Here is a 20,836-nt window from a genome sequence, read left to right as displayed (position 1 = left end):
TGTTTTGTTGTTTTGTTTAAATTGGAATTTTTGTAAAGGCAGGGATGGGATCGATGGGGGCGGGATAAAAGGAGGACAGATCTTAACTAGATTAGTTTGGAAGAACACATGTGCTATGAAAATAGAGAAAATGAATACTTATGTTAACCTACTGTTCCTGCTCCTTGGAGAATCTCAGGTCCTGTTTCGTGTGTGTGTGTGTGTGTGTGTGTGTGTGTGTGTGTGTGTGTGTGTGTGTGTGGTCTTTCTAGTTGTGAGGCAGCAGGGTTACTGCAACGAACATTCGGTGCGTAGTAGAGTGTGCAGAATGGCGACTTGGTGCCCAGGAGGAATTATTAGACATGCTATGTGAACAGCATTACCAGGGAGGAGGAAGGTCTGCTTTAAACGCAGCTCTCCCCTGACCTCGGCCAGGTCAGCTCAGGCTTGGAAGCCTGGCATAGGAGGGCGGGGCTATGGCTGTCATTTGAGTCCTATGCTTCGGAGCTGGTGTCACTCAGGCCTTGCTAGCCAATCAGGGCCTGGGAGCGACCCGTCTAATCAGGAGCGCCGACGGGCAGCGAGAGGCGGGCTCCTATCGGCCGCCATACTGTGGGCTTGGCGCCGCGGCCGAGCGTATGCTGTGCGGCATCGCGAGCCCCGCCGCCGGGAGCTGTGAGGAGCCTCGGGCGACTCGGGAAGCCGCGCCATGGTGAGCGAGGGCGGCCGTCCCAGCCGGCTGTGCTGCATCCTCCCCGGGGCTCGGGCGGGGCCGGCAGCGCTGTCTTGTGTTTTGTGGCGCCGGGCCCGGTATCCTCGGCCCGCGGGCCGCGCCTGCGCAGAGCATCGCAGCGGGAGCCCCGCCCTACACCGGAGGCCCTCGCTGTACTGTGTGGTGCTGGCGGCTTGGTCCTACTTTGGGTGTCTCATCAAAAAGCTGTGAAACTCTAGGTCGTCTAGTTCCTGTTATTTTATAGAAGTTCTGAATTTTGCGTTTAACATTTAGGTCAAGCATTCAACTTGAGTTAATATTTTGAAACGTTAATCTTTTAAAAATTGCTTTTATTTTATGTGCATTGGTGTTTTGCCGGTATGTATATCTGAGGGTGTCGGATCTCCTGGAACTGTAGTCGCAGACAGTTGTACTGGGAATTGAACCTAGATCCTCTGACTGCCCCATTATTAAAAGTTTGTCTGGTTAATTTCTTTGTGTGTAAACGCATTGGTTCTGCCAATACATTTTACCACTGTCCATCTCGTTGAGTTTCCCTTGGTCAAAAGAAAAGGTTATACTTTTTGTGATTTCCCCCCCTCCCCGGGATTTCTTTCTTTCTTTTTTTCCCCCCTTTGGTTTTTCGAGACAGGTTTCTCTGTAGCTTTGGAGCCTATCCTGGAACTAGCTCTTGTAGACCAGGCTGGCGTTGAACTCACAGAGATTCACATGCCTCAGTCTCCCGAGTGCTGGGCTTAAAGGCGTGTGCCACGACCACCCAGCATATAGTCTTAACTTAATTGGTAGTGTAACTGTAGGTCTGTGTGCTGTTCCACCGAAATTGTGTGTACCATTTTGAGTTTTTCCCCCTCTCCCTATAAAATTCAGAATTAGTTTATTAGTTTTAAGTAAGTTAGGATTTTTATTGCCATTATTGAATTTATAGTGTGGATTGAGGAAACCTGACATTTTAGTACTGAAGCTTTCTGTTTCTTAAGCATGGAGTATATTGCTATTTTTGGATTAAATACCTGTAGTCCTTGCTGGATGGGTTGGTCAACCGTTAATTCCAGGATTTGGAAGGAAGAGGCAGGCAGATTGAGGATAGCTTGGTTTACACAGCTAGGGAATTTCAGGTCAGCCAGGGCTCTGTAGTGACACCCTCTCTCAAAGAGATGAGTGGATGGCCTGTGCTGATAGCTCAGTGCTTAAGACAGTATTGTTCTCTGGGCAGTGGTGGCTCCCACCTTTAATCCCAGCACTCAGGAGGCTGAGGCAGGTGGATCTCTGAGTTAGAGGCCAGCTTGGTGTGCAAAGTTCCAGGACAGGCTTCTAAGCCACACAGAGAAACAGAGAAACCCTGTCTCTGAAAACCAAAAGAAAAAAAGTCATTTTGCACTTATAAAGGACCTACCTCAAGTGGCTCGCAACTGCCTGTAACTCCAGTCCCAGAACATCCAATGTCCTCTGCTGGCCTCCGAGGGGCTGGAGAGTTGCCTTAGCAGTTAGGAGCGCTTGTTGCTCTTACAGAGGACACAGGTTCAATTCCCAGCACCCACATGGCAGCTTACAATCTTCTGTAACTAGTCTTGGGATCCAGGCCTCCTCTGGATCCACAGGCACCAGGCATCCACACGGTATACATACATATATGCAGACAGAACACTAATGTGCATAAAATAATAAATCTAAAAATAAAGTAAGTTTTCTCTCAGCCAGAGAGGTGTACTGCCTCTTTTGGTATGTATCTAAAACTTAGACTTCCTCTTTGCCCTTAAAACTTTTTTGATTGTTTAAAGAAAAATTAAAAATCTTTTTTTTAAAAAACGTAGTTCTTGTCTAAAGGAATATTAAATTCATGTATAACTGTGTCTCCTTTCATCTGTGCTGCCGTAGCGGGTGTGATTTCACTGTTCATCAGTTCCCTGCTGTTACATAGGACACTGGAAAGGACACTGGCAGACATTGTGTTTAACATTAAACAGCTCATGTTTTCTTATAGTTACTGGTTTTAGTCATATAGTTTCATGAGTTTTTGTTGATTCTTAGAATTTATTGTGAAGAAAGACAGTTTCTTTTTTCCTTGTCAATGCACCCTTCATCCCTTGCATGTGTGCAGGCCTGTGTGTACATTTTTTTTACTTTTTAAAAGAAACCCATCCTTGGATAGCTGGTGGTGGTGGTGCACAGCTTTAATTCTGCACAGGAGGCAGAGGCAGACGGATCTCTGAGTTAGAGGTCAGCCTGGTCTACAGGGTGGGTTTCAGGACAGCCAGGGTCACACACAGAAGCCCTGTCTTAAAAAACAAAACAGTATATATTTTTTAATGCTCTTACTTTCTTTGAGGCAATGAGGCAAGGTTTTACTACGTAGCTTTGGGTAGCCTGAAACTTACTGTGTAGACAGGCTGACTTCAAATTCTTAGAGCTCTGTCTGCCCCTGCCTCCCCAGGTACTGGGATTAAAGGTGTGCTCCACCATTTCTGGCCCTCATCCCATTTTATTTATTTATTTATTTTGGTTTTTCAAGACATGGTTTCACTGTAGCTTTGGAGCCTGTCCTGAAAGTAGCTCTTGTAGACCAGGCTGGCCTCGAATGCACTTTAAAAAGGACTAGTTTCTTTTTAAAAGATTTATTTCATGTATATGAGTGTTTTGCCTGCATGTAAGTGTGTGTACTTGGTACCTATGGCCAGAGGGCATGTTAGACCCCATGAAATTGGAGTTATTGTTGATCATAAGGTGCCAAGTGGGTTCTCTGCAAGAGCAACAAATGCTCTTCTGAGCCATCTCTCCACTCCTCTTGCCATGTATTTTTCCAATTATTGACATAATCATATTTTATACTTCTCTTGTTGATAGTGTAATACATTAAATTTAGAATTTTTTTTTTCCTTTTTGGGTGCCAGGGGTTGAGTTCAGGCTTTGTGCATTCAAGCATATGGTTTAGTACTCAACGTTTACTCAGCTTCAATTAAAATATTTTTTGTTATTGTTTATTTGTGTGTATGTGTCTAAGGAGGTCAGAGGAGTGTCAGGCGCCCTGGAACTGGGGTTATATGTTGCTATGAGCTCCCTGGGGTGGGCACTGGGATCAACTCTGCTGCTCTTTGGGAAGCAGAAAAAGACAAGATCTCCTGAATAAATTGGGAGCGTGGAGACCATGGGAGAGAATGGGAGAGGAGCAGAGAACAATGCTTAACTCAATAAAATAAATTTAAAAGCAAACGATACATGGTCTTAAATGCTGAGCCACCGCTCTAGCTCTCATCGCTTCTGTCCTGGACTGGCCGGGAGGTCACGGCATTAATACCACCTGCACTCTGGAACCCATTTGTGAGATCACAGATGTGCGCTACCATACCTGGCTGTGTGCTACCTTAGAAATACAGTTTAAGCTGGGTGGCGGCAGTGGCGGCACACACCTTTCATCCTAAGTTTCAGGAGGTAGATGCAGGCAGATCTCTATGAGTGTGAGACCAGCCTGGTCCACAGAGCGAGTTCCAGGACAGGCTCCAAAGGTATATAGAAACCCTGTCTCAAAAAAAAAAAAAAAAAAAAAAAAAAGAAAGAAAAAAGAAATTTTCCATCTGTTTATAGTTGGTTTTGTTTTTTCAACTTACTGTCTGTGTAGGATAATATTAATGTCATAGTTTTAAATTATTTAAAGACAGGATCTCAATGTGTAGATCAGGCTATCCTTGAACTCAGAGCTCCACCTGCCTCTGCTTTCTGTGTGCTGAAATTAAAGATGCGCACCACCACTTTCTATCACTGTTTTAAGTTTCAGGGTTTTTTTTGATAATCCATGCCCCCTGAAACTGTTATCTTTCTTTGTGTGTCTCTTGATATCTTTTTCATTTCTAAAAATTTTATTTCATCTAAATTAGAAACGTTTGACCATGGGATTGCAGCATTTGTCCTTTCTGTGTGATTATGGTGCCCCCCCTCCCCATAGGCCCATGTGTGTGACCAGGTCGCCACCAGCTGGTGGGTGGTTCAGCTTTTAGTAACTCTAGCACTGAAGGATCTGAGTCGTTCTGACCTCCATGGTCTGGAACACATGTGATACATACATAGAGACACTTAAACATACACATGAATAAATATAAAAATAAAATCTTGGGGCTTGAGAGATGGCTCAGAGGTTAAGAGAACTGGCTGCTCTTCCTAAGGTTCTCAGTTCAATTCCCAGCAACCACATGGCAGCTTGCAACCATCTGTAATGAGATCTGGTGCCCTCTTCTGGCATGGAGGTGTATAGCCAGGAGGAATATTGTCTATATAATGAATAAATCTTAAAAACAATAAAATCTTTAAAAATGTTATGACATCATCTCATTGTATCACTGTTTGCTAAAAATAAAATCCTCAAAAAACATGCACACACACACACACACACACACACACACACACACACACACACACGGCCCGAGCATTTGAGACTAGTCATGGCGGCACAATTTTTGTCCTAGCACCGGGGAGGCAAAGGTAGGTAGATACCATAAGATTGAGGCCAGCATGATCTATATAGTTTCAGTCCAACTACTGCTACATAGTGAGTGAGACCTTGTCACTATGATTGTTGCAATAAATATCCCTGGAAGTCAGTTTCTGTGTTCTCCAGGGTTTGCTGTCCCTTTGTTGAGGCCTCAGTTTGCCATTTGTTTAGTGTTACCAAAGTTTTTGTTACCAGAACTATTGCCTGTGTGTTGGCAATCTGCCTCCGAGTGCACTTTGTATTCAGTTGTTGTTTTTCACAGATTTCTTTGAGTGTCAAGAGTTAAGAAGCAAGACCGGAAAAGGCGCATGTGAACAGATTTGTGGACGGCCGAGTTAGGGACCGTCTTTTAACGCAGCCAGTCTTTGTCTTTCTGTGGCACGCATATTTTCTGCTAATCCAGCTTTGAGAGAAATTGGGGCTCAAGATGAGAGCCTTTTCAGATGTTTTCTGAAAGTGTCTTTTTAACATGCCTTGATATGTGTGTGCTTTTGAAGACCTCAGTTCCTAAGAGAGGATATTTTTAAAAATTTGCCTTTTGTGTCAATTTTATAGTTTGTATGTTCTTGAACTATTTTAGGTAAGACATGCACTGTTGTTCCTATAACTATTAGGCAAGACTCTGACATTTACTAAACAGCTGTTAGTCCTTGTCAGATTAGAAATATAAGTTTGGTTGACTACAAAAAAGCCTGTGAGATTTATGGACTACTTCTGCTACATTGAGTTTTCCTTAAAAAGATAGACCATCCTTCTCTTAATTCTATCATGCTCTAGCATTACTTAATTAAAATTGAAACGTTCCGCTCAGGGCTAATGAGATGCCTCAGTGGGTAAGGATCCTGGGGCTAAGCCTGTGTTCATCCTCTGACCCGCACATGGGAGAAGAAAACCCAATCTTGTAAGCCTTTCTCTGAACTCCACATTCACCCCCTAAATAAATGAATGTAATTACCCCTCCCCGCACACTTGTTCTGAGAAAGGGTCTTACTCTGCAGCTCTGATCGACTTAGAACTCAATATGTTACACTCTGATGGCCTCAAACTCAAAGCGATCCACTTGCCTTTGCCTGCAGAGTCCTGAGATCAAAGACTTGTGCTGCCATGCTCCATGTAATTTTATTTACTCTATAAAGTATAATTTCCATTTTATTTTATTGTTCCCCATGTGGTTTTTTTTTAATCTGTCTGTCTTCATGAAGCCAGCTCTTTACGTGGACTTTCTTTTTTTTGTTTTTTGTTTTTTTGTTTTTCGAGACAGGGTTTCTCTGTGGCTTTGGAGCCTGTCCTGGAACTAGCTCTTGTAGACCAGGTTGGTCTCGAACTCACAGAGATCCGCCTGTCTCTGTCTCCCAAGTTCTGGGATTAAAGGCGTGCGCCACCACCGCCCGGCTTACGTGGACTTTCTTAGTGATCAGAGGGCAACACCAGTGGATCTAAGTCATGGTGAGTGTTTGTTTTTTCCAGCCTCCATGATCAATTATTTTTTTTTTAATTTATTTTTATTTATTTATTTATTAAAGATTTCCGTCTCTTCCCCGCCACTGCCTCCCATTTCCCTCCCCCTCCCCCAATCAAGTCCCCCTCCCTCCTCAGCCCAAAGAGCAATCAGGGTTTCCATGATCAATTCTTGACCACCTTACTTTGAGTGGCACTCCTCATACAGTAGTGCAGCTTAGCATAGGTGTAGCATACTCATAAGCGTCGATGATACTGATGGCAGAGGCCTCTACTGTGTTTGGAACGATGAACTTCTTACTGCCCTTGTCCTTGGGTACTCCCTGGGCCTAGCTGGCCCCTTTTTTACTATGGTGAGTCTTTCTTTTTTGGTCATCTTGGAGGCAAGACCTGAAGAGTGTAATTAAATTATTAAATTACTTTGAGATTTATTTATTCTTTTTGGCTTTTTGAGACAGGGTTTCACTGTAGTTTTAGAGCCTGTCCTGGAACTTAATTTGTAGACCAGGCTGGCCTCAAACTCACAGAGATCCACCTGCCACTGCTTCCCAAATGCTGGGATTAAAGGCGTGCGCCACCACCATCGCCCAGTTATTTATTGTTGTGGGTGTTTTACTCTTTTGGCTTTTTGGGGGGCCTGCCACTCAGCTCCCAAATAAGTCACACACAGAGGCTTACTCTTAGTTATGATTGCCTCACCTTGGCTTGTTTCTTGTGAACTTTTCTTAAAAAAGCCTCTGGGCTTTTTTATCTTTCTCTGTTTTTGTATACCTTCCCGTCTTACTCTGAGCCTGCTGGGTGTCTGGCCCGAGATGTTCTCCTCCCCTTGTTCTCTTCTGCTCATGTTTCTCTTATTTATAGTCTCTGCCTGCTAGCCCTCCTGTCCTTGCTATTGGCTGTTCATTTCTTTATTAGGACCATCTGGTGTTTTAGACCGGCACAGTAAGCAGTGTGAGGACCATGCTTTGACAAGTATACAACTTACCAGGGCATGAGGGTTAGACGAGTAAAGGGTACGAAGACTCGAGTGAAAATGATGAAACAGAAAACACAGGATAGTACGGGGAGGGAGTTCCAGGGAAGACTGCCTGTATTGAATTTTCCATACGCTTTTATATCCAGTACAATGGGGAAGAAGCGAAAGGACAACTAGAGCAGTTGTTTGCTTCATACTTTGAACCATCAAGTCATTAGCATTCTGTTGTGAACCCACCCGAGACCAAGTATCCTGAAGGCAGCCACTCCCTAGGTCAAACCTCCTATTTCAAAAGAAGGAGCAAAAGTATGCTTGAATTTCTGACCATTGGTCAGGGTGGAGTGGATCTACCTATATGGGCCATCATCCTAATGTCAAAAAGACCAAGTAACCACACCCGAGGTCAGGCTGTGTAGCCGCACTTGTCAACAACGATGAACAAGCTGAACTCTGACCTTCCGACAAGCTGGAAATAGGTTCACATTTTGGGCCTCCACACACACCGTCACAGAGTTAAACAAATGTAGCGTAAACAAAAGTCACCTGAAAATAATATTCTTCAACAACTTATTTTTGTTTTTTTCTTTAGATTTATTTACTTTAGTATTTTTATGTGTGTGTATGAGTGTTTTTCCTACACGTATATATGTTCACAACATGTGTGTTTCCTGCCTGCAGAGGTAAATAAGAAGAGGTATTGGATCTTTGGAACTGGGGTCACAGATGGGTGTGGGCTGCCATGTGGGTCCTGGGAATCGAACCTGGATCTTCTGCAAAATCAACAAGCACTCTTAAACACTGAGCCATCTCGTCAGTCCCTATATCTTTATTTTGAAGGAGGCCTGGAACTCCCTATGTGGACTAGGCTGGACTTCAGCTCACAGAGATCCGCCAACTACTAGGCTGGACTTTAGCTCACAGAGATCCGCCAACCTTTTCCTCTTGAGTGCTGGTATTAAAGGTGTTCGCTTTCATGCGAAAAGTTGAGAACTTTAAATACATATATATATTTTTCGAGACAGGGTTTCTCTGTGGCTTTGGAGCCTGTCCTGGAACTAGCTCTGTAGACCAGGCTGGTCTCGAACTCACAGAGATCCGCTTGCCTCTGCCTCCTGAGTGCTGGGATTAAAGGCGTGCACCACCATCGCCCGGCTGAGATCTTTAAATATTGATCATCTAAAAATAAATAAATATTGATCATCTAGTATTTATATTAGTTGATTTAATTTGTGATACAGGGGAAATTGGGATCCCCTTTGGGGGTTCTTTGTCTCATTAATAAAAGAATTTCAGAGCCGGGCGGTGGTGGCGCACGCCTTTAATCCCAGCACTCGGGAGGCAGAGGCAGGCGGATCTCTGTGAGTTCGAAACCAGCCTGGTCTACAGAGCTAGTTCCAGGACAGGCTCCAAAGCCACAGAGAAACCCTGTCTCGAAAAACAAAACAAAAAAAAAAAAAGAATTTCAGAATGCACTCACAGAAGCACAAGGCCAATTTTATCAGTGTTTAAAGGAGTAACTGCAGGGCAGGTGAGCTTCCTGGAGGCGAAGGGGGAAGCCCTGGAGGTATGGAGGGAGATGCATAGCCAACAAGCAGTATTGTGGGGGGGGGGGGCTTTAGAGAAGGAGTTGAGGGAACACAAAATATTGGGGTGGAGGACAAAGAGTTAAAGTATGCTTAGAAAAGAGATAGAGCCGGGCGGTGGTGGCCACGCCTTTAATCCCAGCACCTGGGAGGCAGGGGCGGGCCGATCTCTGTGAGTTTGATGTAGCCTGGTCTACAGAGTGAGTTCCTGTGTAACCAAGACTATTAAACAGAGAAGGACTATTACACAGAGAAAGCCTGTCTCGAAAAGCCAAGTGACCGACCGACTGACCAACCGACCAACCAACACAAAAGAGAAAGGAGGGAAAATATGCTTTTCTGAGAAAAGCCGGGCAGACTTAACCCTATGTGATTGTGGTGGGCCAGGGATTCTGGAAAGGGAAAGAAAGTAACTCACTGAAAAACGAATGGCTGCAGCTGTCTCTTTAGCATAGCGAGCCTGCCTTCCTAGGGGCCTCCCTTTGTCAGAGTGATGGAATCGGCTGAGCTGGAGTGTTAGATCTCCACCCAGGCATGAGAGACTGTTCTCTCCCCTAACATTTGGACTGGAGTAACCTGTACGCTGGAGTCTTAATGATTTCTTTTTCTGTTAGCACATAGGATGGGCTCATTTCCCCATTTAAGTGGTGACAGCATTTGTGACTAGTGCTCACCAAGGAAGCTCGTCACACCCTTGTCCATTGTCGTTGGCTTTTCTGAGTTTGTAAGGAAAATGGTTCTGAATTGCCATACTATTCTTATAAGTCATTGTGCTGAGTGGTTTATTCTCATTTTTTGTGTTCATGAGCTCTCCCCATTATCCTGTTCTGTCCACCCAGCAAACCTTAAACTCTACACATAGATGTCTGAAGACAGACAGCTCTGTTCTGAGTGGGGGACTTTCTATGAGTGAGCATTGACTTAGGCTGACCTGCACTCTAATTCCCAGGCCACTCAACGAGAGGAGGGTTTCTACTTGAATATTGCTGTTCACAGCTGTTCAGGGTTTGCATTAGAGCTCCTCTGTTTTGAGGTACATGTGGAGATTGCAAACATACGTGAACACTTTTATCAGTTGAGTATCACATTCACAGTCCTGTCAGCTGTTTTATTAAAAAATTAATTTTTATTTTCTGTATATGGTGTTTTGCCTGCATGTTTATCTTTATGATTGTATCAGATCCTAGAGTTACAGACAGTTGGGAGCTGCCATGTGGGTGCAGGGAATTGAATTCGGGTATTCTGGAAGAGCAGTCAGTGCTTTTAACCATGGAACCATCTCTCATCCGCTCACCCCCACGCCATCAGTTCTTTTATACATATATGTGGGATGTTTTAGGACCTGGTGAGCTTTGAGGACGTGGCTGTGCACTTCACCCAGGAAGAGTGGGCTTTGCTGGATCCTTCCCAGAAGAGTCTATACAGAGATGTGATGCTGGAGACCTGCAGGAACCTCGCTGCCGTAGGTGAGACTTGTGCTTTTCCTTAGCTAAGTTAGAGAGCAAGTGTTTCCCTCTTAGAAATGGTCTTGTGTGATTTGGGTATAGAAAGGGAAGAATTTGGTGAATAAGTGACAGAATAGTAGCAGGTTAGATGGGTTAGATGGCTCAAGAAGCTAAAGCCTGATGGAGGGGCTGAGCCAGTTCCCGAGGTGTCTTTTTTTTTTTTTTTTGTTTTTTGTTTTTTGTTTTTTGAGACAGGGTTTCTCTGTAGCTTTGGAGCCTGTCCTGGAACTAGCTCTTATAGACCAGGCTGGCGTTGAACTCACAGAGATCCGTCTGCCTCTGCCTCCCAAGTGCTGGGATTAAAGACGTGCAACACCACTGCCTGACACAGTAAGCACTCTTAACCCCTGAGCCATATCACCAACGCTTCTTTTATCATCTTCTTAAAAAAAATTGTTGCCAAGCTGTGGTGGCACACACCTTTAATCCCAGAACGTGGGAGGCAGAGGTAGGAGGATCTTTGTGAGTTTAAGGCTAGCCTGGTCTAGAGTGAGTTCCGGGACTGGCTCCATAGCTACTGAGAAATCCTGTCTTGAAAATATGATGATGATGATGAAGAATATATGTGTGGGGGCCTTGACAGGTGTGCGTGTGTGAAAATCTGATGATGATGATGAAGAATATATGTGTGGGGGCCTTGACAGGTGTGCGTGTGTGAAAATCTGATGATGATGATGAAGAATATATGTGTGGGGGCCTTGAGGGGATGTACATGTGTGTGAGTGCAGGAGCCCCGGAGGGAAGAGACTTGGGATTCCTCTGGAGCTGGAGTTGCAGTAGGGGTTGTGTGCTGCCCAGTGTGGGAAATGGGAACCAAAGTTGTGTTCTTGCAAGAAAGGTAAGTATTCTTAACCAGGGAGCTTTATTTCCATCTTCTGGTTTTTAGAAATTTCTGACCTTTTTTTTCAAAGTAGGGTTTCACCATGTAGATGAGTTTGGCCTTGAACTCACAGAGACCACCTGCCTCTGCCTTCTGAGTGCCTAGGTTAAAAGCATTTGCCACCACCTCCAGCTTTGTTTTCATTAATTTCTAATAATTTATCTTAAATTTTTGGTACTATATTTTAGGCTATATATGGGAAGAACAGAATATTGAAGATTGCAAAAATTTTGGAAGATATGACAGGTAATTTGCATGTATAAGTGGAATCAAATGTCTTATAGAAATTTTAACATGCCTTATAAATTTAATTAAATCACAAAGAAATCACTTTTAATTTATCCATCATTAGAAACTTCTCATCAAAAATACTTCAGTGTGAGAATGCTACTCAGTCTTTGCAGCGTAACCCCTTGGATGCAGTGCCAGTGAATGTCACTGTTTGGGATAGCTCTCGGGAGGCCTGTTGTCGGGAGCCACCAGTTGTTCAGGTTCACACCAGCATTCCATCCGGCAGAAAGGGTGCAGTGGAAACAGTGTTGACCTGAACCTTAATAATAAGCAGTCAGTAGAAACTAATTTGGTTGTCTTTTTGTTTTGCTTTGTATTTTTAAGACAGAGTCTCTCTGTGTAGTCCTGGCTGTCCTGGAATTGTCTCTGTAGACCAGGCTTGTCTCAAACTCACAGAGATCTATCTGCCTCCACCTTCTGAGTACTGGGATTAAAGGTGTGCACCACCACCACCCAGCATCTTGTTTTTTGAGACAGGTATCACTGTGTAACTCTGGCTGGCCTGGACCTCATTATGTTAATCAGCCTGGCCTCTAGCTCCCAGAGACCCACTGCCTCCTGAGGGATTGAAGACATGCACCTCCAAGCCTGGCTGCGTGTCATGTTTCATAGAAGTTGTAGATTAGAGAGTAAAGAGGGTGGGCAGGGTGTCAAAAACCTAAATCCTTGTACCAGACCTCAATTTGAGTGTCCTGCTCCCTATTGACTGTCGTGTCTGTGAAGAGGTTTTCATGTGTCGTTCATCCTTTAACAGACACATCATATCTCTCTCTGAATACACTCCATATGAGCACGAGGACTATGCAAGCAAGCCCTACGATTCCAGTTCCCTCACAAATATTCAAACGTATGTGGGTGCTCACGCTGTGAATGGACCTTGTGAATGTGAGGTATGTTTAAAATCCCTTGGTTTTACAAGTACATTTGGAATGTATCACCAAACTCAGAGTGGAGAAAACTTCTGTGACTACAAGGAATGTGGAAAGCCTTCAGTTTATCCTAGCTCACTTTACACACACGGAGGAACTCCCATTGTAAGGAAATGCTATGAGTGTAACCAGTGTGGGAAAGCTCTGAGTTCTTCCAGTTCCCTTCAAAGGCATGAGAGAATTCACACAGGAGAAAGACCCTATAAATGTAACCAGTGTGGGAAAGCTCTGAGTTCTTCCAGTTCCCTTCAAAGGCATGAGAGAATTCACACAGGAGAAAGACCCTATAAATGTAACCAGTGTGGGAAAGCTCTGAGTTCCTCCACTTCACTTCAGAGGCATGAGAGAATTCACACAGGAGAAAGACCCTATAAATGTAACCAGTGTGCGAAAGCCTTTAGATGTCACAGTGCCCTTCAATTACACGAAAGAATCCATACTGGTGAGAAGCCCTATGAGTGCCAGCAGTGTGGGAAAGCCTTTACATGTCACAGTTACCTTCGATTACACGAAAGGACTCATACTGGAGAGAAACCCTATGAGTGTAAGCAGTGTGGGAAAGCCTTCAGATGTCAAACTTCCTATCATAGACATAAAATTATTCATGGTGGAGAAACATTCTATGAATGTAAACAATGTAGTAGGCTCTTCATTTACCCATCTTTACTTCAGATGCACGAAAGAACTCACACTAGTGAGAGACCATATAAATGTAAAGACTGTGGCAAGTCATTCCTCTACCCCTCTTTACTTCAAATGCATGAAAGAACCCACACTGGTGAAAAGCCCTATGAATGTAAACAATGTGGTACAGCCTTTAGACATCACTCTTCCCTTCGACTGCACGAGAGAACTCACACGGGAGAAAAGCCCTATGAGTGTCCACAGTGTGGGAAAGCCTTTACTCGTCACACTTCCCTTCGATTACATGAGATAACTCACACCGGAGAGAAACCTTATAAATGTAAAGAATGCGGAAAAGCCTTTAGACATCACTCTTCCCTTCGGTTGCACGGAAGAATTCATAGTGGAGAGAAACCCTATGAATGTAAACAATGTGATAAAGCCTTTATACGGTACAGTTACCTTCGATTACATGAAAGAACACACACAGGAGAAAAACCTTATGAATGCAAGCAATGTGGGAAAGCCTTCAGCCGTCACAGTTCCTTTCAGAGACATAAATCTATTCACGCTGTGGAAAACCCCTATGAATGTCAGCCGTATCTAATTCCTTTATCGCTGTTTCCTCCAAATACATCAGATAACTCATACTGGTGAAAAACACTATGATGTGAACAGTGTGTTAAAATGTTTATCCTTAGCCACTTAAAACACATGTAAGAACTGAAGATGTCACGTGATAAACCTTATCCACATAAACGATATGGTTTAGACTTTAAATGTACTAAGGGATTCATTGTAGGTATAGTTTCTACAAATGTGCAGTATGTGGTAAGTCCTTTCACAGAAACAAACTAATTCATGCGGGGAAAATGCCTTATGAATGGAAACGATATGGTCAGTCTTTTATCCCTGTTTGCTTCAGACACATGAAAGAACTTAAAATGCAAAATGCCGTGAGTGTTGGCAGCGTGCTGGAGCCTTCAGGAGATGCAGGTCCCTTTGTTAACATGAAAGACTCTTACTGGAGGGAAAGAAACCGCATGATGTTTAGATGTCATTGCTCCCATAGATTCTGTGAATGGACTACTGGAAACAGTTCTGTGAGCAAGAGCGCAGCTGACACCTTCAAGCTCACAGTTCCTTTCAAAGGTGTATAATGATTGATGGTGGGACAAGGCCTTATACATGTAAAAAGTATGGTAAGTTTTTGTTTGCTTGGAGAGGGACAGGCATTTTTTGTTGGTAGTGTAGCTACCTGTAAGTTGCCTGTGTTCAATAAGCCCAATTAGATTCAGTGGTTCCCCAAGGTTGCACTTGGATGGAATCATTGCTTTGTTTCTATCCTCAGTGCCCTTGCTTGTTCAACATGTGTCCAGAAAATGTTCACACAATACTTGGCACCCAAATGTGGAGCTCAATGGAACCAAAGATGAGTTTGAGAGGAGCACTTGCCTTTCTCTGCTGTGGGTGATGAGACATGGCCTTGAGCAGGGCGGATCGTCTGCAGTTGATTATGAAGTGGCTATCTTTTCAGTACGCCATGGAACAGTGTGCCGCCTTGTTGCAGTACCAGTTGCGTTGTTTGTACTGTGCAGCTCCTCTAGTATGGAGTGCCCCCCTTCTGTGACAGATGAGCTTTGCCACATGAGCCTTCCCCTGCCTCCCACAGCTGTCAAGTTCAGAGTGTATTACAGTTCCTGTAAGTAGCACAGACGGAACAGAATTAAGTAGGCATCAGGTGCGCGGCCCTTCATTGGGTAAGAAGACATGCAAATAAGCCTTCGCTGTCTACTAGCATGAACTTGCCCTTTGATGGAGGGATTGTTTGAGGAAAAGATATGCAGATGCTGTCCACTGTATTGGCCTTCAGATTGGCAGGGAAACTAAGGAAGGAGGGTGGGAGTGAGGATGGGAGCAAACGCCGGCTTCCAGTTTTTACATCTGGAGATGGCAGAAGGGGAACAAATGGAAAGTTCTGTCTGCTGAGTAGTCCCTTTGGGACCCTAAAATGTGAAGCCTATATGAAGTTTTGACCAGTGAGGGGAGATGTAGAAGTGGTGATAATGTTCCCCTCCGTCCTGACCTTTACTACAGAAGAGTCCGAGCACAATGGCCCAGTAAAAGGAGTTGTGATAATCAGTAAATACTCTTTTTTTGGAAGGCTGTACAGCTTGAGAAAAAAACACAATGAAGAAAGATTTGATAAAGCACTGCAGCTGAAAAGTCCAAGCTTTTGCTGGAGTTGTTTCCCCAGAATAAGTTGTGTGCTCTCCTGCAGAAAAGCATGCTTGTGCGTAGCCTGTTTGTTCAGCTCAGGGCCCTCTCAGCAGCTAGGGGCGTCCGCTGAAGAGGCAGCAGTGTGCTACAACATGGGCCTAGAGGCTGTCAGTCCCAGGGAGTCCACAGGAATACAGCAGGTGAGCATGTCTGGGTTTCCCCTGGGCTCCTACACCAGTGAGAGAACAAGAACCAGCTCTTTCCCCACCAAGGCTGCATGCAGGATGAGGGTGCAGATGGCTCATGAAGAATGATGGTTCAGGGGAGGGTGCACCTCCCATCTACAACACTGTATCCAGTACTGATTTTTTTTTTCTTGAGGCAAGTTTCTAGGTAGCCCAGACTGGCCTCAAATTCACTATATAGCTGAGGATAATCTTGGAAGTCCTGATCCTCCTGCCTCCTCTTTCTAAATCCTGGGGTTGCATGCATGAGTCACCCCATCTGGTGTCCCAGGCTTCACGCATGCCCTCTCCGCTGTGCTGTGTCCTCAGGTCAACACTGAGGAAACACTTGGTACAGAATCTTCATGGATCTTTTTAATATCTGTTTATTGCCCTCTTAACTCTTCCTGACTCCCAGTCCAGCTAGCACTTGTTTGATCCTCCAGTGATCCTGAGACCCCTGTGTAAATAGGTTTCTTTCACTTCACCGCTGACATAACGCTAGCCTGTGAGTGTTCCACAGAGTTAGAAAAGCATCTGCGTGAGCTAAAAGAATGACGATCAGAAGGGCAGCACACATACATGTGCACAGGGCAGGCACATGGGAAATTCTTGTGATGTTATGGTTGGGTAAGATACGTGTGATACAAAATAAGGAGAGTGAGGGAAATCTTTCGCAGCCAATGGCTGACATTAAGCATGACAAGAACAGTTGAGGAGCTTGAGTGAAAGTGCCCTGTGTGCATGGGCAGAGATTTTCAGAGCATAGACTCCTCAGTGACGATGCAGTGTGGGGTGGGCTACTTCTCCAAGAGATGTCCCAGAAGTCCCTAGACAGTGCTGGCTGTTGCCAATGCTCTTCGTTGTCCCTAGAACTAGAGTTAATACTGTTCCTAAAGACACCACATGCTTTAGTTGCTGAATGTGGAGAAAACAAGCTGAAGCTGAGCTGGAAGTGTCCTTGCTGGCCAGCTTTAGAGGACCTGGAGGTGCAGGCTCCGAACCCTGTATGTTACTAAAATTGGCAAGCAAGATGTGCCTACTAGGGCTGGTGAGATGGCCCAGATGGTGAAGGTGCTTGCTGCCAAGACTGGAAACTTGAGTTAGATCTCAGAACCCTACACACAGGGAACCCTGATGGCTCTTCAAGCTGAGGAGGGAGAGGGACTTAATCGGGGGAGGGGGAGGGAAATGGGAGGCGGTGGCGGGGAGGAGGCAGAAATCCTCAATAATAAATAAATTAAAAAAAAAATAAATAGATCTCAGAACCCACGTGATGGAAAGAGAACTAAATCCTGCAAGTTGTCTTCTGACTTCCTCATTCATGCTGATGCTGTGGTATGCATCTTCCTTGTACAATATAGAAATAAATGTCATAGGCTCTATGACTGTAGTGGCATGACTTAATGAGAGTGGCCAAATGCTGCAGGGGTCAATTCACATCTCTAAGACCCATCCGCAGGCTATGGCTAGAGAGTCATAGGCCCTGGTGGTAAAGCTATTGGTGTTTGCCTAAATGGGTATATTTCTGTGAAATGACTGTATCGGGTTCTGTGTTTAATGCTTGTAGACTGTTGCTCCAGTCAGTTTTTGGAAAGAGAAGCTCCTTTTTGCTGTAGGCAATAGTTACTGATGAGATTTATCACCCTTTTCTAGGCTTGGCACATTCTGGAAAAGGGGATACCAGAGGAAGGGATGGCATGCTTTGGAATGCTGCCCTTGGAGCGTGCCATTGTCCTTCTTGAAATTTCAGTACATTTGATGACCTGTAGGAGGCCCACACAATATTGCCTTTCGTATCCATGTGGAAGGATGGGCACGGGAGCCCTGGCACCTTCCCTGATGATACAGGCAGTTAATATTCACTACAGGGAGGGATCCGGAGACCTTTGTCTCTCCCTGAATATATTTTTTTTGTTTTGACTTTTTGAGACAGAATTTCTCTGTGTAGCTCTTGCTGTTCTGGAACTCACTCTGTAGACTAGGCTGGCCTCAAACTCACAGAGATCTGCGTGCCTCTGCCTCACTAGTGCTGGGATTAAAGGTGTGTGCCACCATGCCCAACATATACCTGAGTATTTTTAGACAGTTAATGATATTTAGACAAGAGGATCTCACAAGACCTCCCTCCTCCTCTGAATATTAAAGCAGATAAAGGGAGAATCCTTTCTTCAGTGGAATACCTACCTATGATTTTCCATGTTCCTGTCAGTAACCCTTCACCCATGCTCCTGTAAGTAACCCTAATTAAAATAATTGGTTGATCAAGCTGTACTTGTGTCAAATCTTTTCCGTGTGCCTGTGTTTGTCTGAGGTGGACACTCAGACCTTAGAAAGTTCACATAGTTGTATTGGTTTGTGTTTGGGTTTTTTTGTTTTGTTTTTCGAGACAGGGTTTCTCTGTGTAACTGGTCTGACTGTCCTGGAATTCACTTGATAGATTAGGCTGACTTCGAACTCATAGAGATCTGCTTGCCTCTGCATCCTGAGTGCTGGGATTGAAGGTGTGCACCACCACCGCCTGTTGTAATATGAGTTACATTGACACAAACTGTCATGTTGCTTAAGTTTGTTGAGAGCAGACTGGGAGGGGTACACTCTCCCTTTTTTCAAATTCAAACACGTTTTTTTTTTTTTTTTTTTGTTTTTTTTTTTTTTTGGTTTTTCGAGACAGGGTTTCTCTGTGGTTTTGGAGCCTGTCCTGGAACTAGCTCTTGTAGACCAGGCTGGTCTCGAACTCACAGAGATCCTCCTGCCTCTGCCTCCCGAGTGCTGGGATTAAAGGCGTGCGCCACCACTGCTCGGCTCAAACATGTTTTTCTCAAGCTTTCTCTATTCCTATCCTGGTGGTGACAGGAGAAGGTTGTTCAGCAGTAGCTGTGGATATTTAAAGCATGGTGGTTCTGGGCAGTGGTGGTGCACTCCTTTAATCCCAGCACTTGGGAGATAGAGGCAGACAGATCTGAGTTTGAGTCCAGCCTAGACTACACAGACAGGTCTCTGGTGTCACCTTTGTGAACAGACAGGAGGTGAACCATCTCAAGGTTGCAGTGGAAATAAATACCAGATGCTGATAACCTCAGCGATGCTTCCCTGCTGTGTTTCTGCTGTGTTTTCCAAGTGTCACTTGTTTGCTTTCTTATTTTATACATTGACGTTTTGCCTGTATGTAGGTCTGTGTACCACATATGTGCCTGGTACCCATGAAGCTGGAAGAGGGTATTGGATTCCCTGGAACTGGGCACTCTCTCCACTGACCTCCTTACGTACCATGGCGCTGCTGTGCGTGTGTGGAGAGGCAGAGAAGAGCAGGTGCGTGTCCCTCCCCTGCACCGAGAAGTGGGGTAGACCAGTACTCTTTCTTCCTGGACCAGCTGCTCCCACATTTTTGGTGGATGCAGTGGGTCGACCAGATGGCTGGACCCTTTTTCTTTTTTTGAAAATAATACATCACACACACACACACACACACACACACACACACACACACACACACACACACACGTCCACCAGTTGGCTCTGTGTATTTTATTATTATTTTTTAAATGATAGAAGCAGGTCGACGAATTGTCCTATAAAGTGTTTTGCCTTAAAAACAAAGTCACGACTGGACTCTTTTTTTTTTAAAAAAATACATTCTACATACACAGGGTGACAGATTATTGTGAGCCGCTATGTATGTGCTGGAAATTGAACTCAGAGCAGTCAGTTCTCTTAAGCTTGAATCATTTCTCCAGCCTTGCCCACCCTTACCCCTACTTGCTTCTTGACTGTGCTGCTCTAGTCTTCTGGGTGTGGTTATTTTCTCATAGAATGTTTTGCTCTTCACTTACTAATTCTTCCTGCTGCTTGCTGTTTTTCTTGTTGGTTTATTTGAGACAGCGGCTCATTTCGTTACGTGGCCCTGGCTGGCATAGAACTTATGTATATTAGCCTACCCTGGAACTCACAAACATCCGCCTGCCTCCACCTGGCTTTTTTTTTTAAATATTTATTTATTTATTATGTATACAATATTCTGTCTGTGTGTATGTCTGCAGGCCAGAAGAGGGCACCAGACCTCATTACAGATAGTTGTGAGCCACCATGTGGTTGCTGGGAATTGAACTCAGGACCTTTGGAAGAGCAGGCAGCGCTCTTAACCTCTGAGCCATTTCTCCAGCCCCTCCACCTGGCTTTTTTATTAAATTTTAATTGTGTGTGTGTGTGTACCTCAATGGACAGAGGTCATGGGGGTCCTGGAAACCAAATTCAGGCCATCAGTACTGGGGGCAGGCTCTATGCCATTTTACCAGCCCTATTGTTTTAATGTTCTTGATATATATATATATATATATATATATATACACACACACTTGTTAAGTATGCTTAATAAATTCACTTCTTGGAAACTGAGAGTATGGTCTTGTTGGTCTTAATCCAGACTGTACTGGACAAACGTGAGAGTTGGATGAAGGTGAGTGAGGTGATAAGCCCTCTTTATCCACATCTATTCCCTATGTCTGAAGGATCTCGCAGTGTCTGATGAGGCAGATGGTGATTCTTTCTGAAAACGCACAACTCCTGCTGAAAGGAAATGCTTTGAGTGGAACATAGTGGAAAATTCAGACTGATGCTCTTCAGATGTATGGGAAAACTCATGGGGGAAACTTTAATGAGTATAGATTTAATGAGTATCAAAGTGAACATTAAAGCCTTTGAGAAAAAAAAATAAAGCCTTTGAGGGTTTTTTGGCATCATTAATGGACATATTGAAGAAAATTCCCTTGTATATAATAATTGAGTTAAAGCCTTAAATATCCTTTCTATTTTTTTAAAAATTTTTTTTTTATTTTTTTATTTTTTTTGGTTTTTTTGGGTTTTTTTGTTTTGTTTTTCGAGACAGGGTTTCTCTGTGGCTTTGGAGCCTGTCCTGGAACTAGCTCTGTAGACCAGGCTGGTCTCGAACTCACAG

The 20,836-nt window shown here is 44.2% G+C and overlaps 2 protein-coding genes across 4 annotated transcripts in view; both read left to right on the top strand.

The window, feature by feature from the left end:
- The first annotated feature begins 595 nt into the window (after positions 1 to 595).
- On the top strand, positions 596 to 14,114 carry LOC101979838 (zinc finger protein 709-like). Of its 3 annotated transcripts, XM_026777735.1 has the most exons (5): positions 596 to 691; positions 10,549 to 10,675; positions 11,783 to 11,840; positions 12,640 to 12,938; positions 13,023 to 14,114. In XM_026777735.1, exons 1-5 carry the CDS (start codon positions 689 to 691, stop codon positions 14,093 to 14,095), a joined length of 1,560 nt encoding a protein of 519 aa, XP_026633536.1. In that variant the 5' UTR covers positions 596 to 688; the 3' UTR covers positions 14,096 to 14,114. The 3 variants fall into 3 exon arrangements, with proteins under 3 accessions (XP_026633536.1, XP_026633534.1, XP_026633535.1); XM_026777733.1 differs by having other exon boundaries at positions 12,640 to 14,114; XM_026777734.1 differs by lacking the exon at positions 596 to 691 and adding an exon at positions 6,546 to 6,638 and having other exon boundaries at positions 12,640 to 14,114.
- A 490-nt stretch (positions 14,115 to 14,604) lies between these two features.
- LOC101999684 (zinc finger protein 709-like) overlaps positions 14,605 to 20,836 on the top strand; it is a 55,394-nt gene continuing 49,162 nt past the window's right edge. Inside the window, exon 1 of the mRNA XM_026777739.1 lies at positions 14,605 to 14,640. Coding sequence (XP_026633540.1) covers positions 14,605 to 14,640 — 36 coding nt within the window. The remainder of the gene's footprint in view (positions 14,641 to 20,836) is intronic.

The sequence above is a fragment of the Microtus ochrogaster genome, unplaced genomic scaffold (assembly GCF_000317375.1).
Source record: "Microtus ochrogaster isolate Prairie Vole_2 unplaced genomic scaffold, MicOch1.0 UNK81, whole genome shotgun sequence".
NCBI lineage: Eukaryota > Metazoa > Chordata > Mammalia > Rodentia > Cricetidae > Microtus > Microtus ochrogaster.
The sequence above is the reverse complement of the archived record's forward strand: the minus strand, read 5'-3'. Positions and strand labels throughout refer to the sequence as shown.

Excerpts from the sequence above, each read along its gene's own strand:
- LOC101979838 (XM_026777733.1), top strand. Across the intron at positions 10,676-11,782 it reads CAGGAACCTCGCTGCCGTAG|GCTATATATGGGAAGAACAG; the intron begins GTGAGACTTGTG and ends ACTATATTTTAG. Across the intron at positions 11,841-12,639 it reads AATTTTGGAAGATATGACAG|ACACATCATATCTCTCTCTG; the intron begins GTAATTTGCATG and ends ATCCTTTAACAG.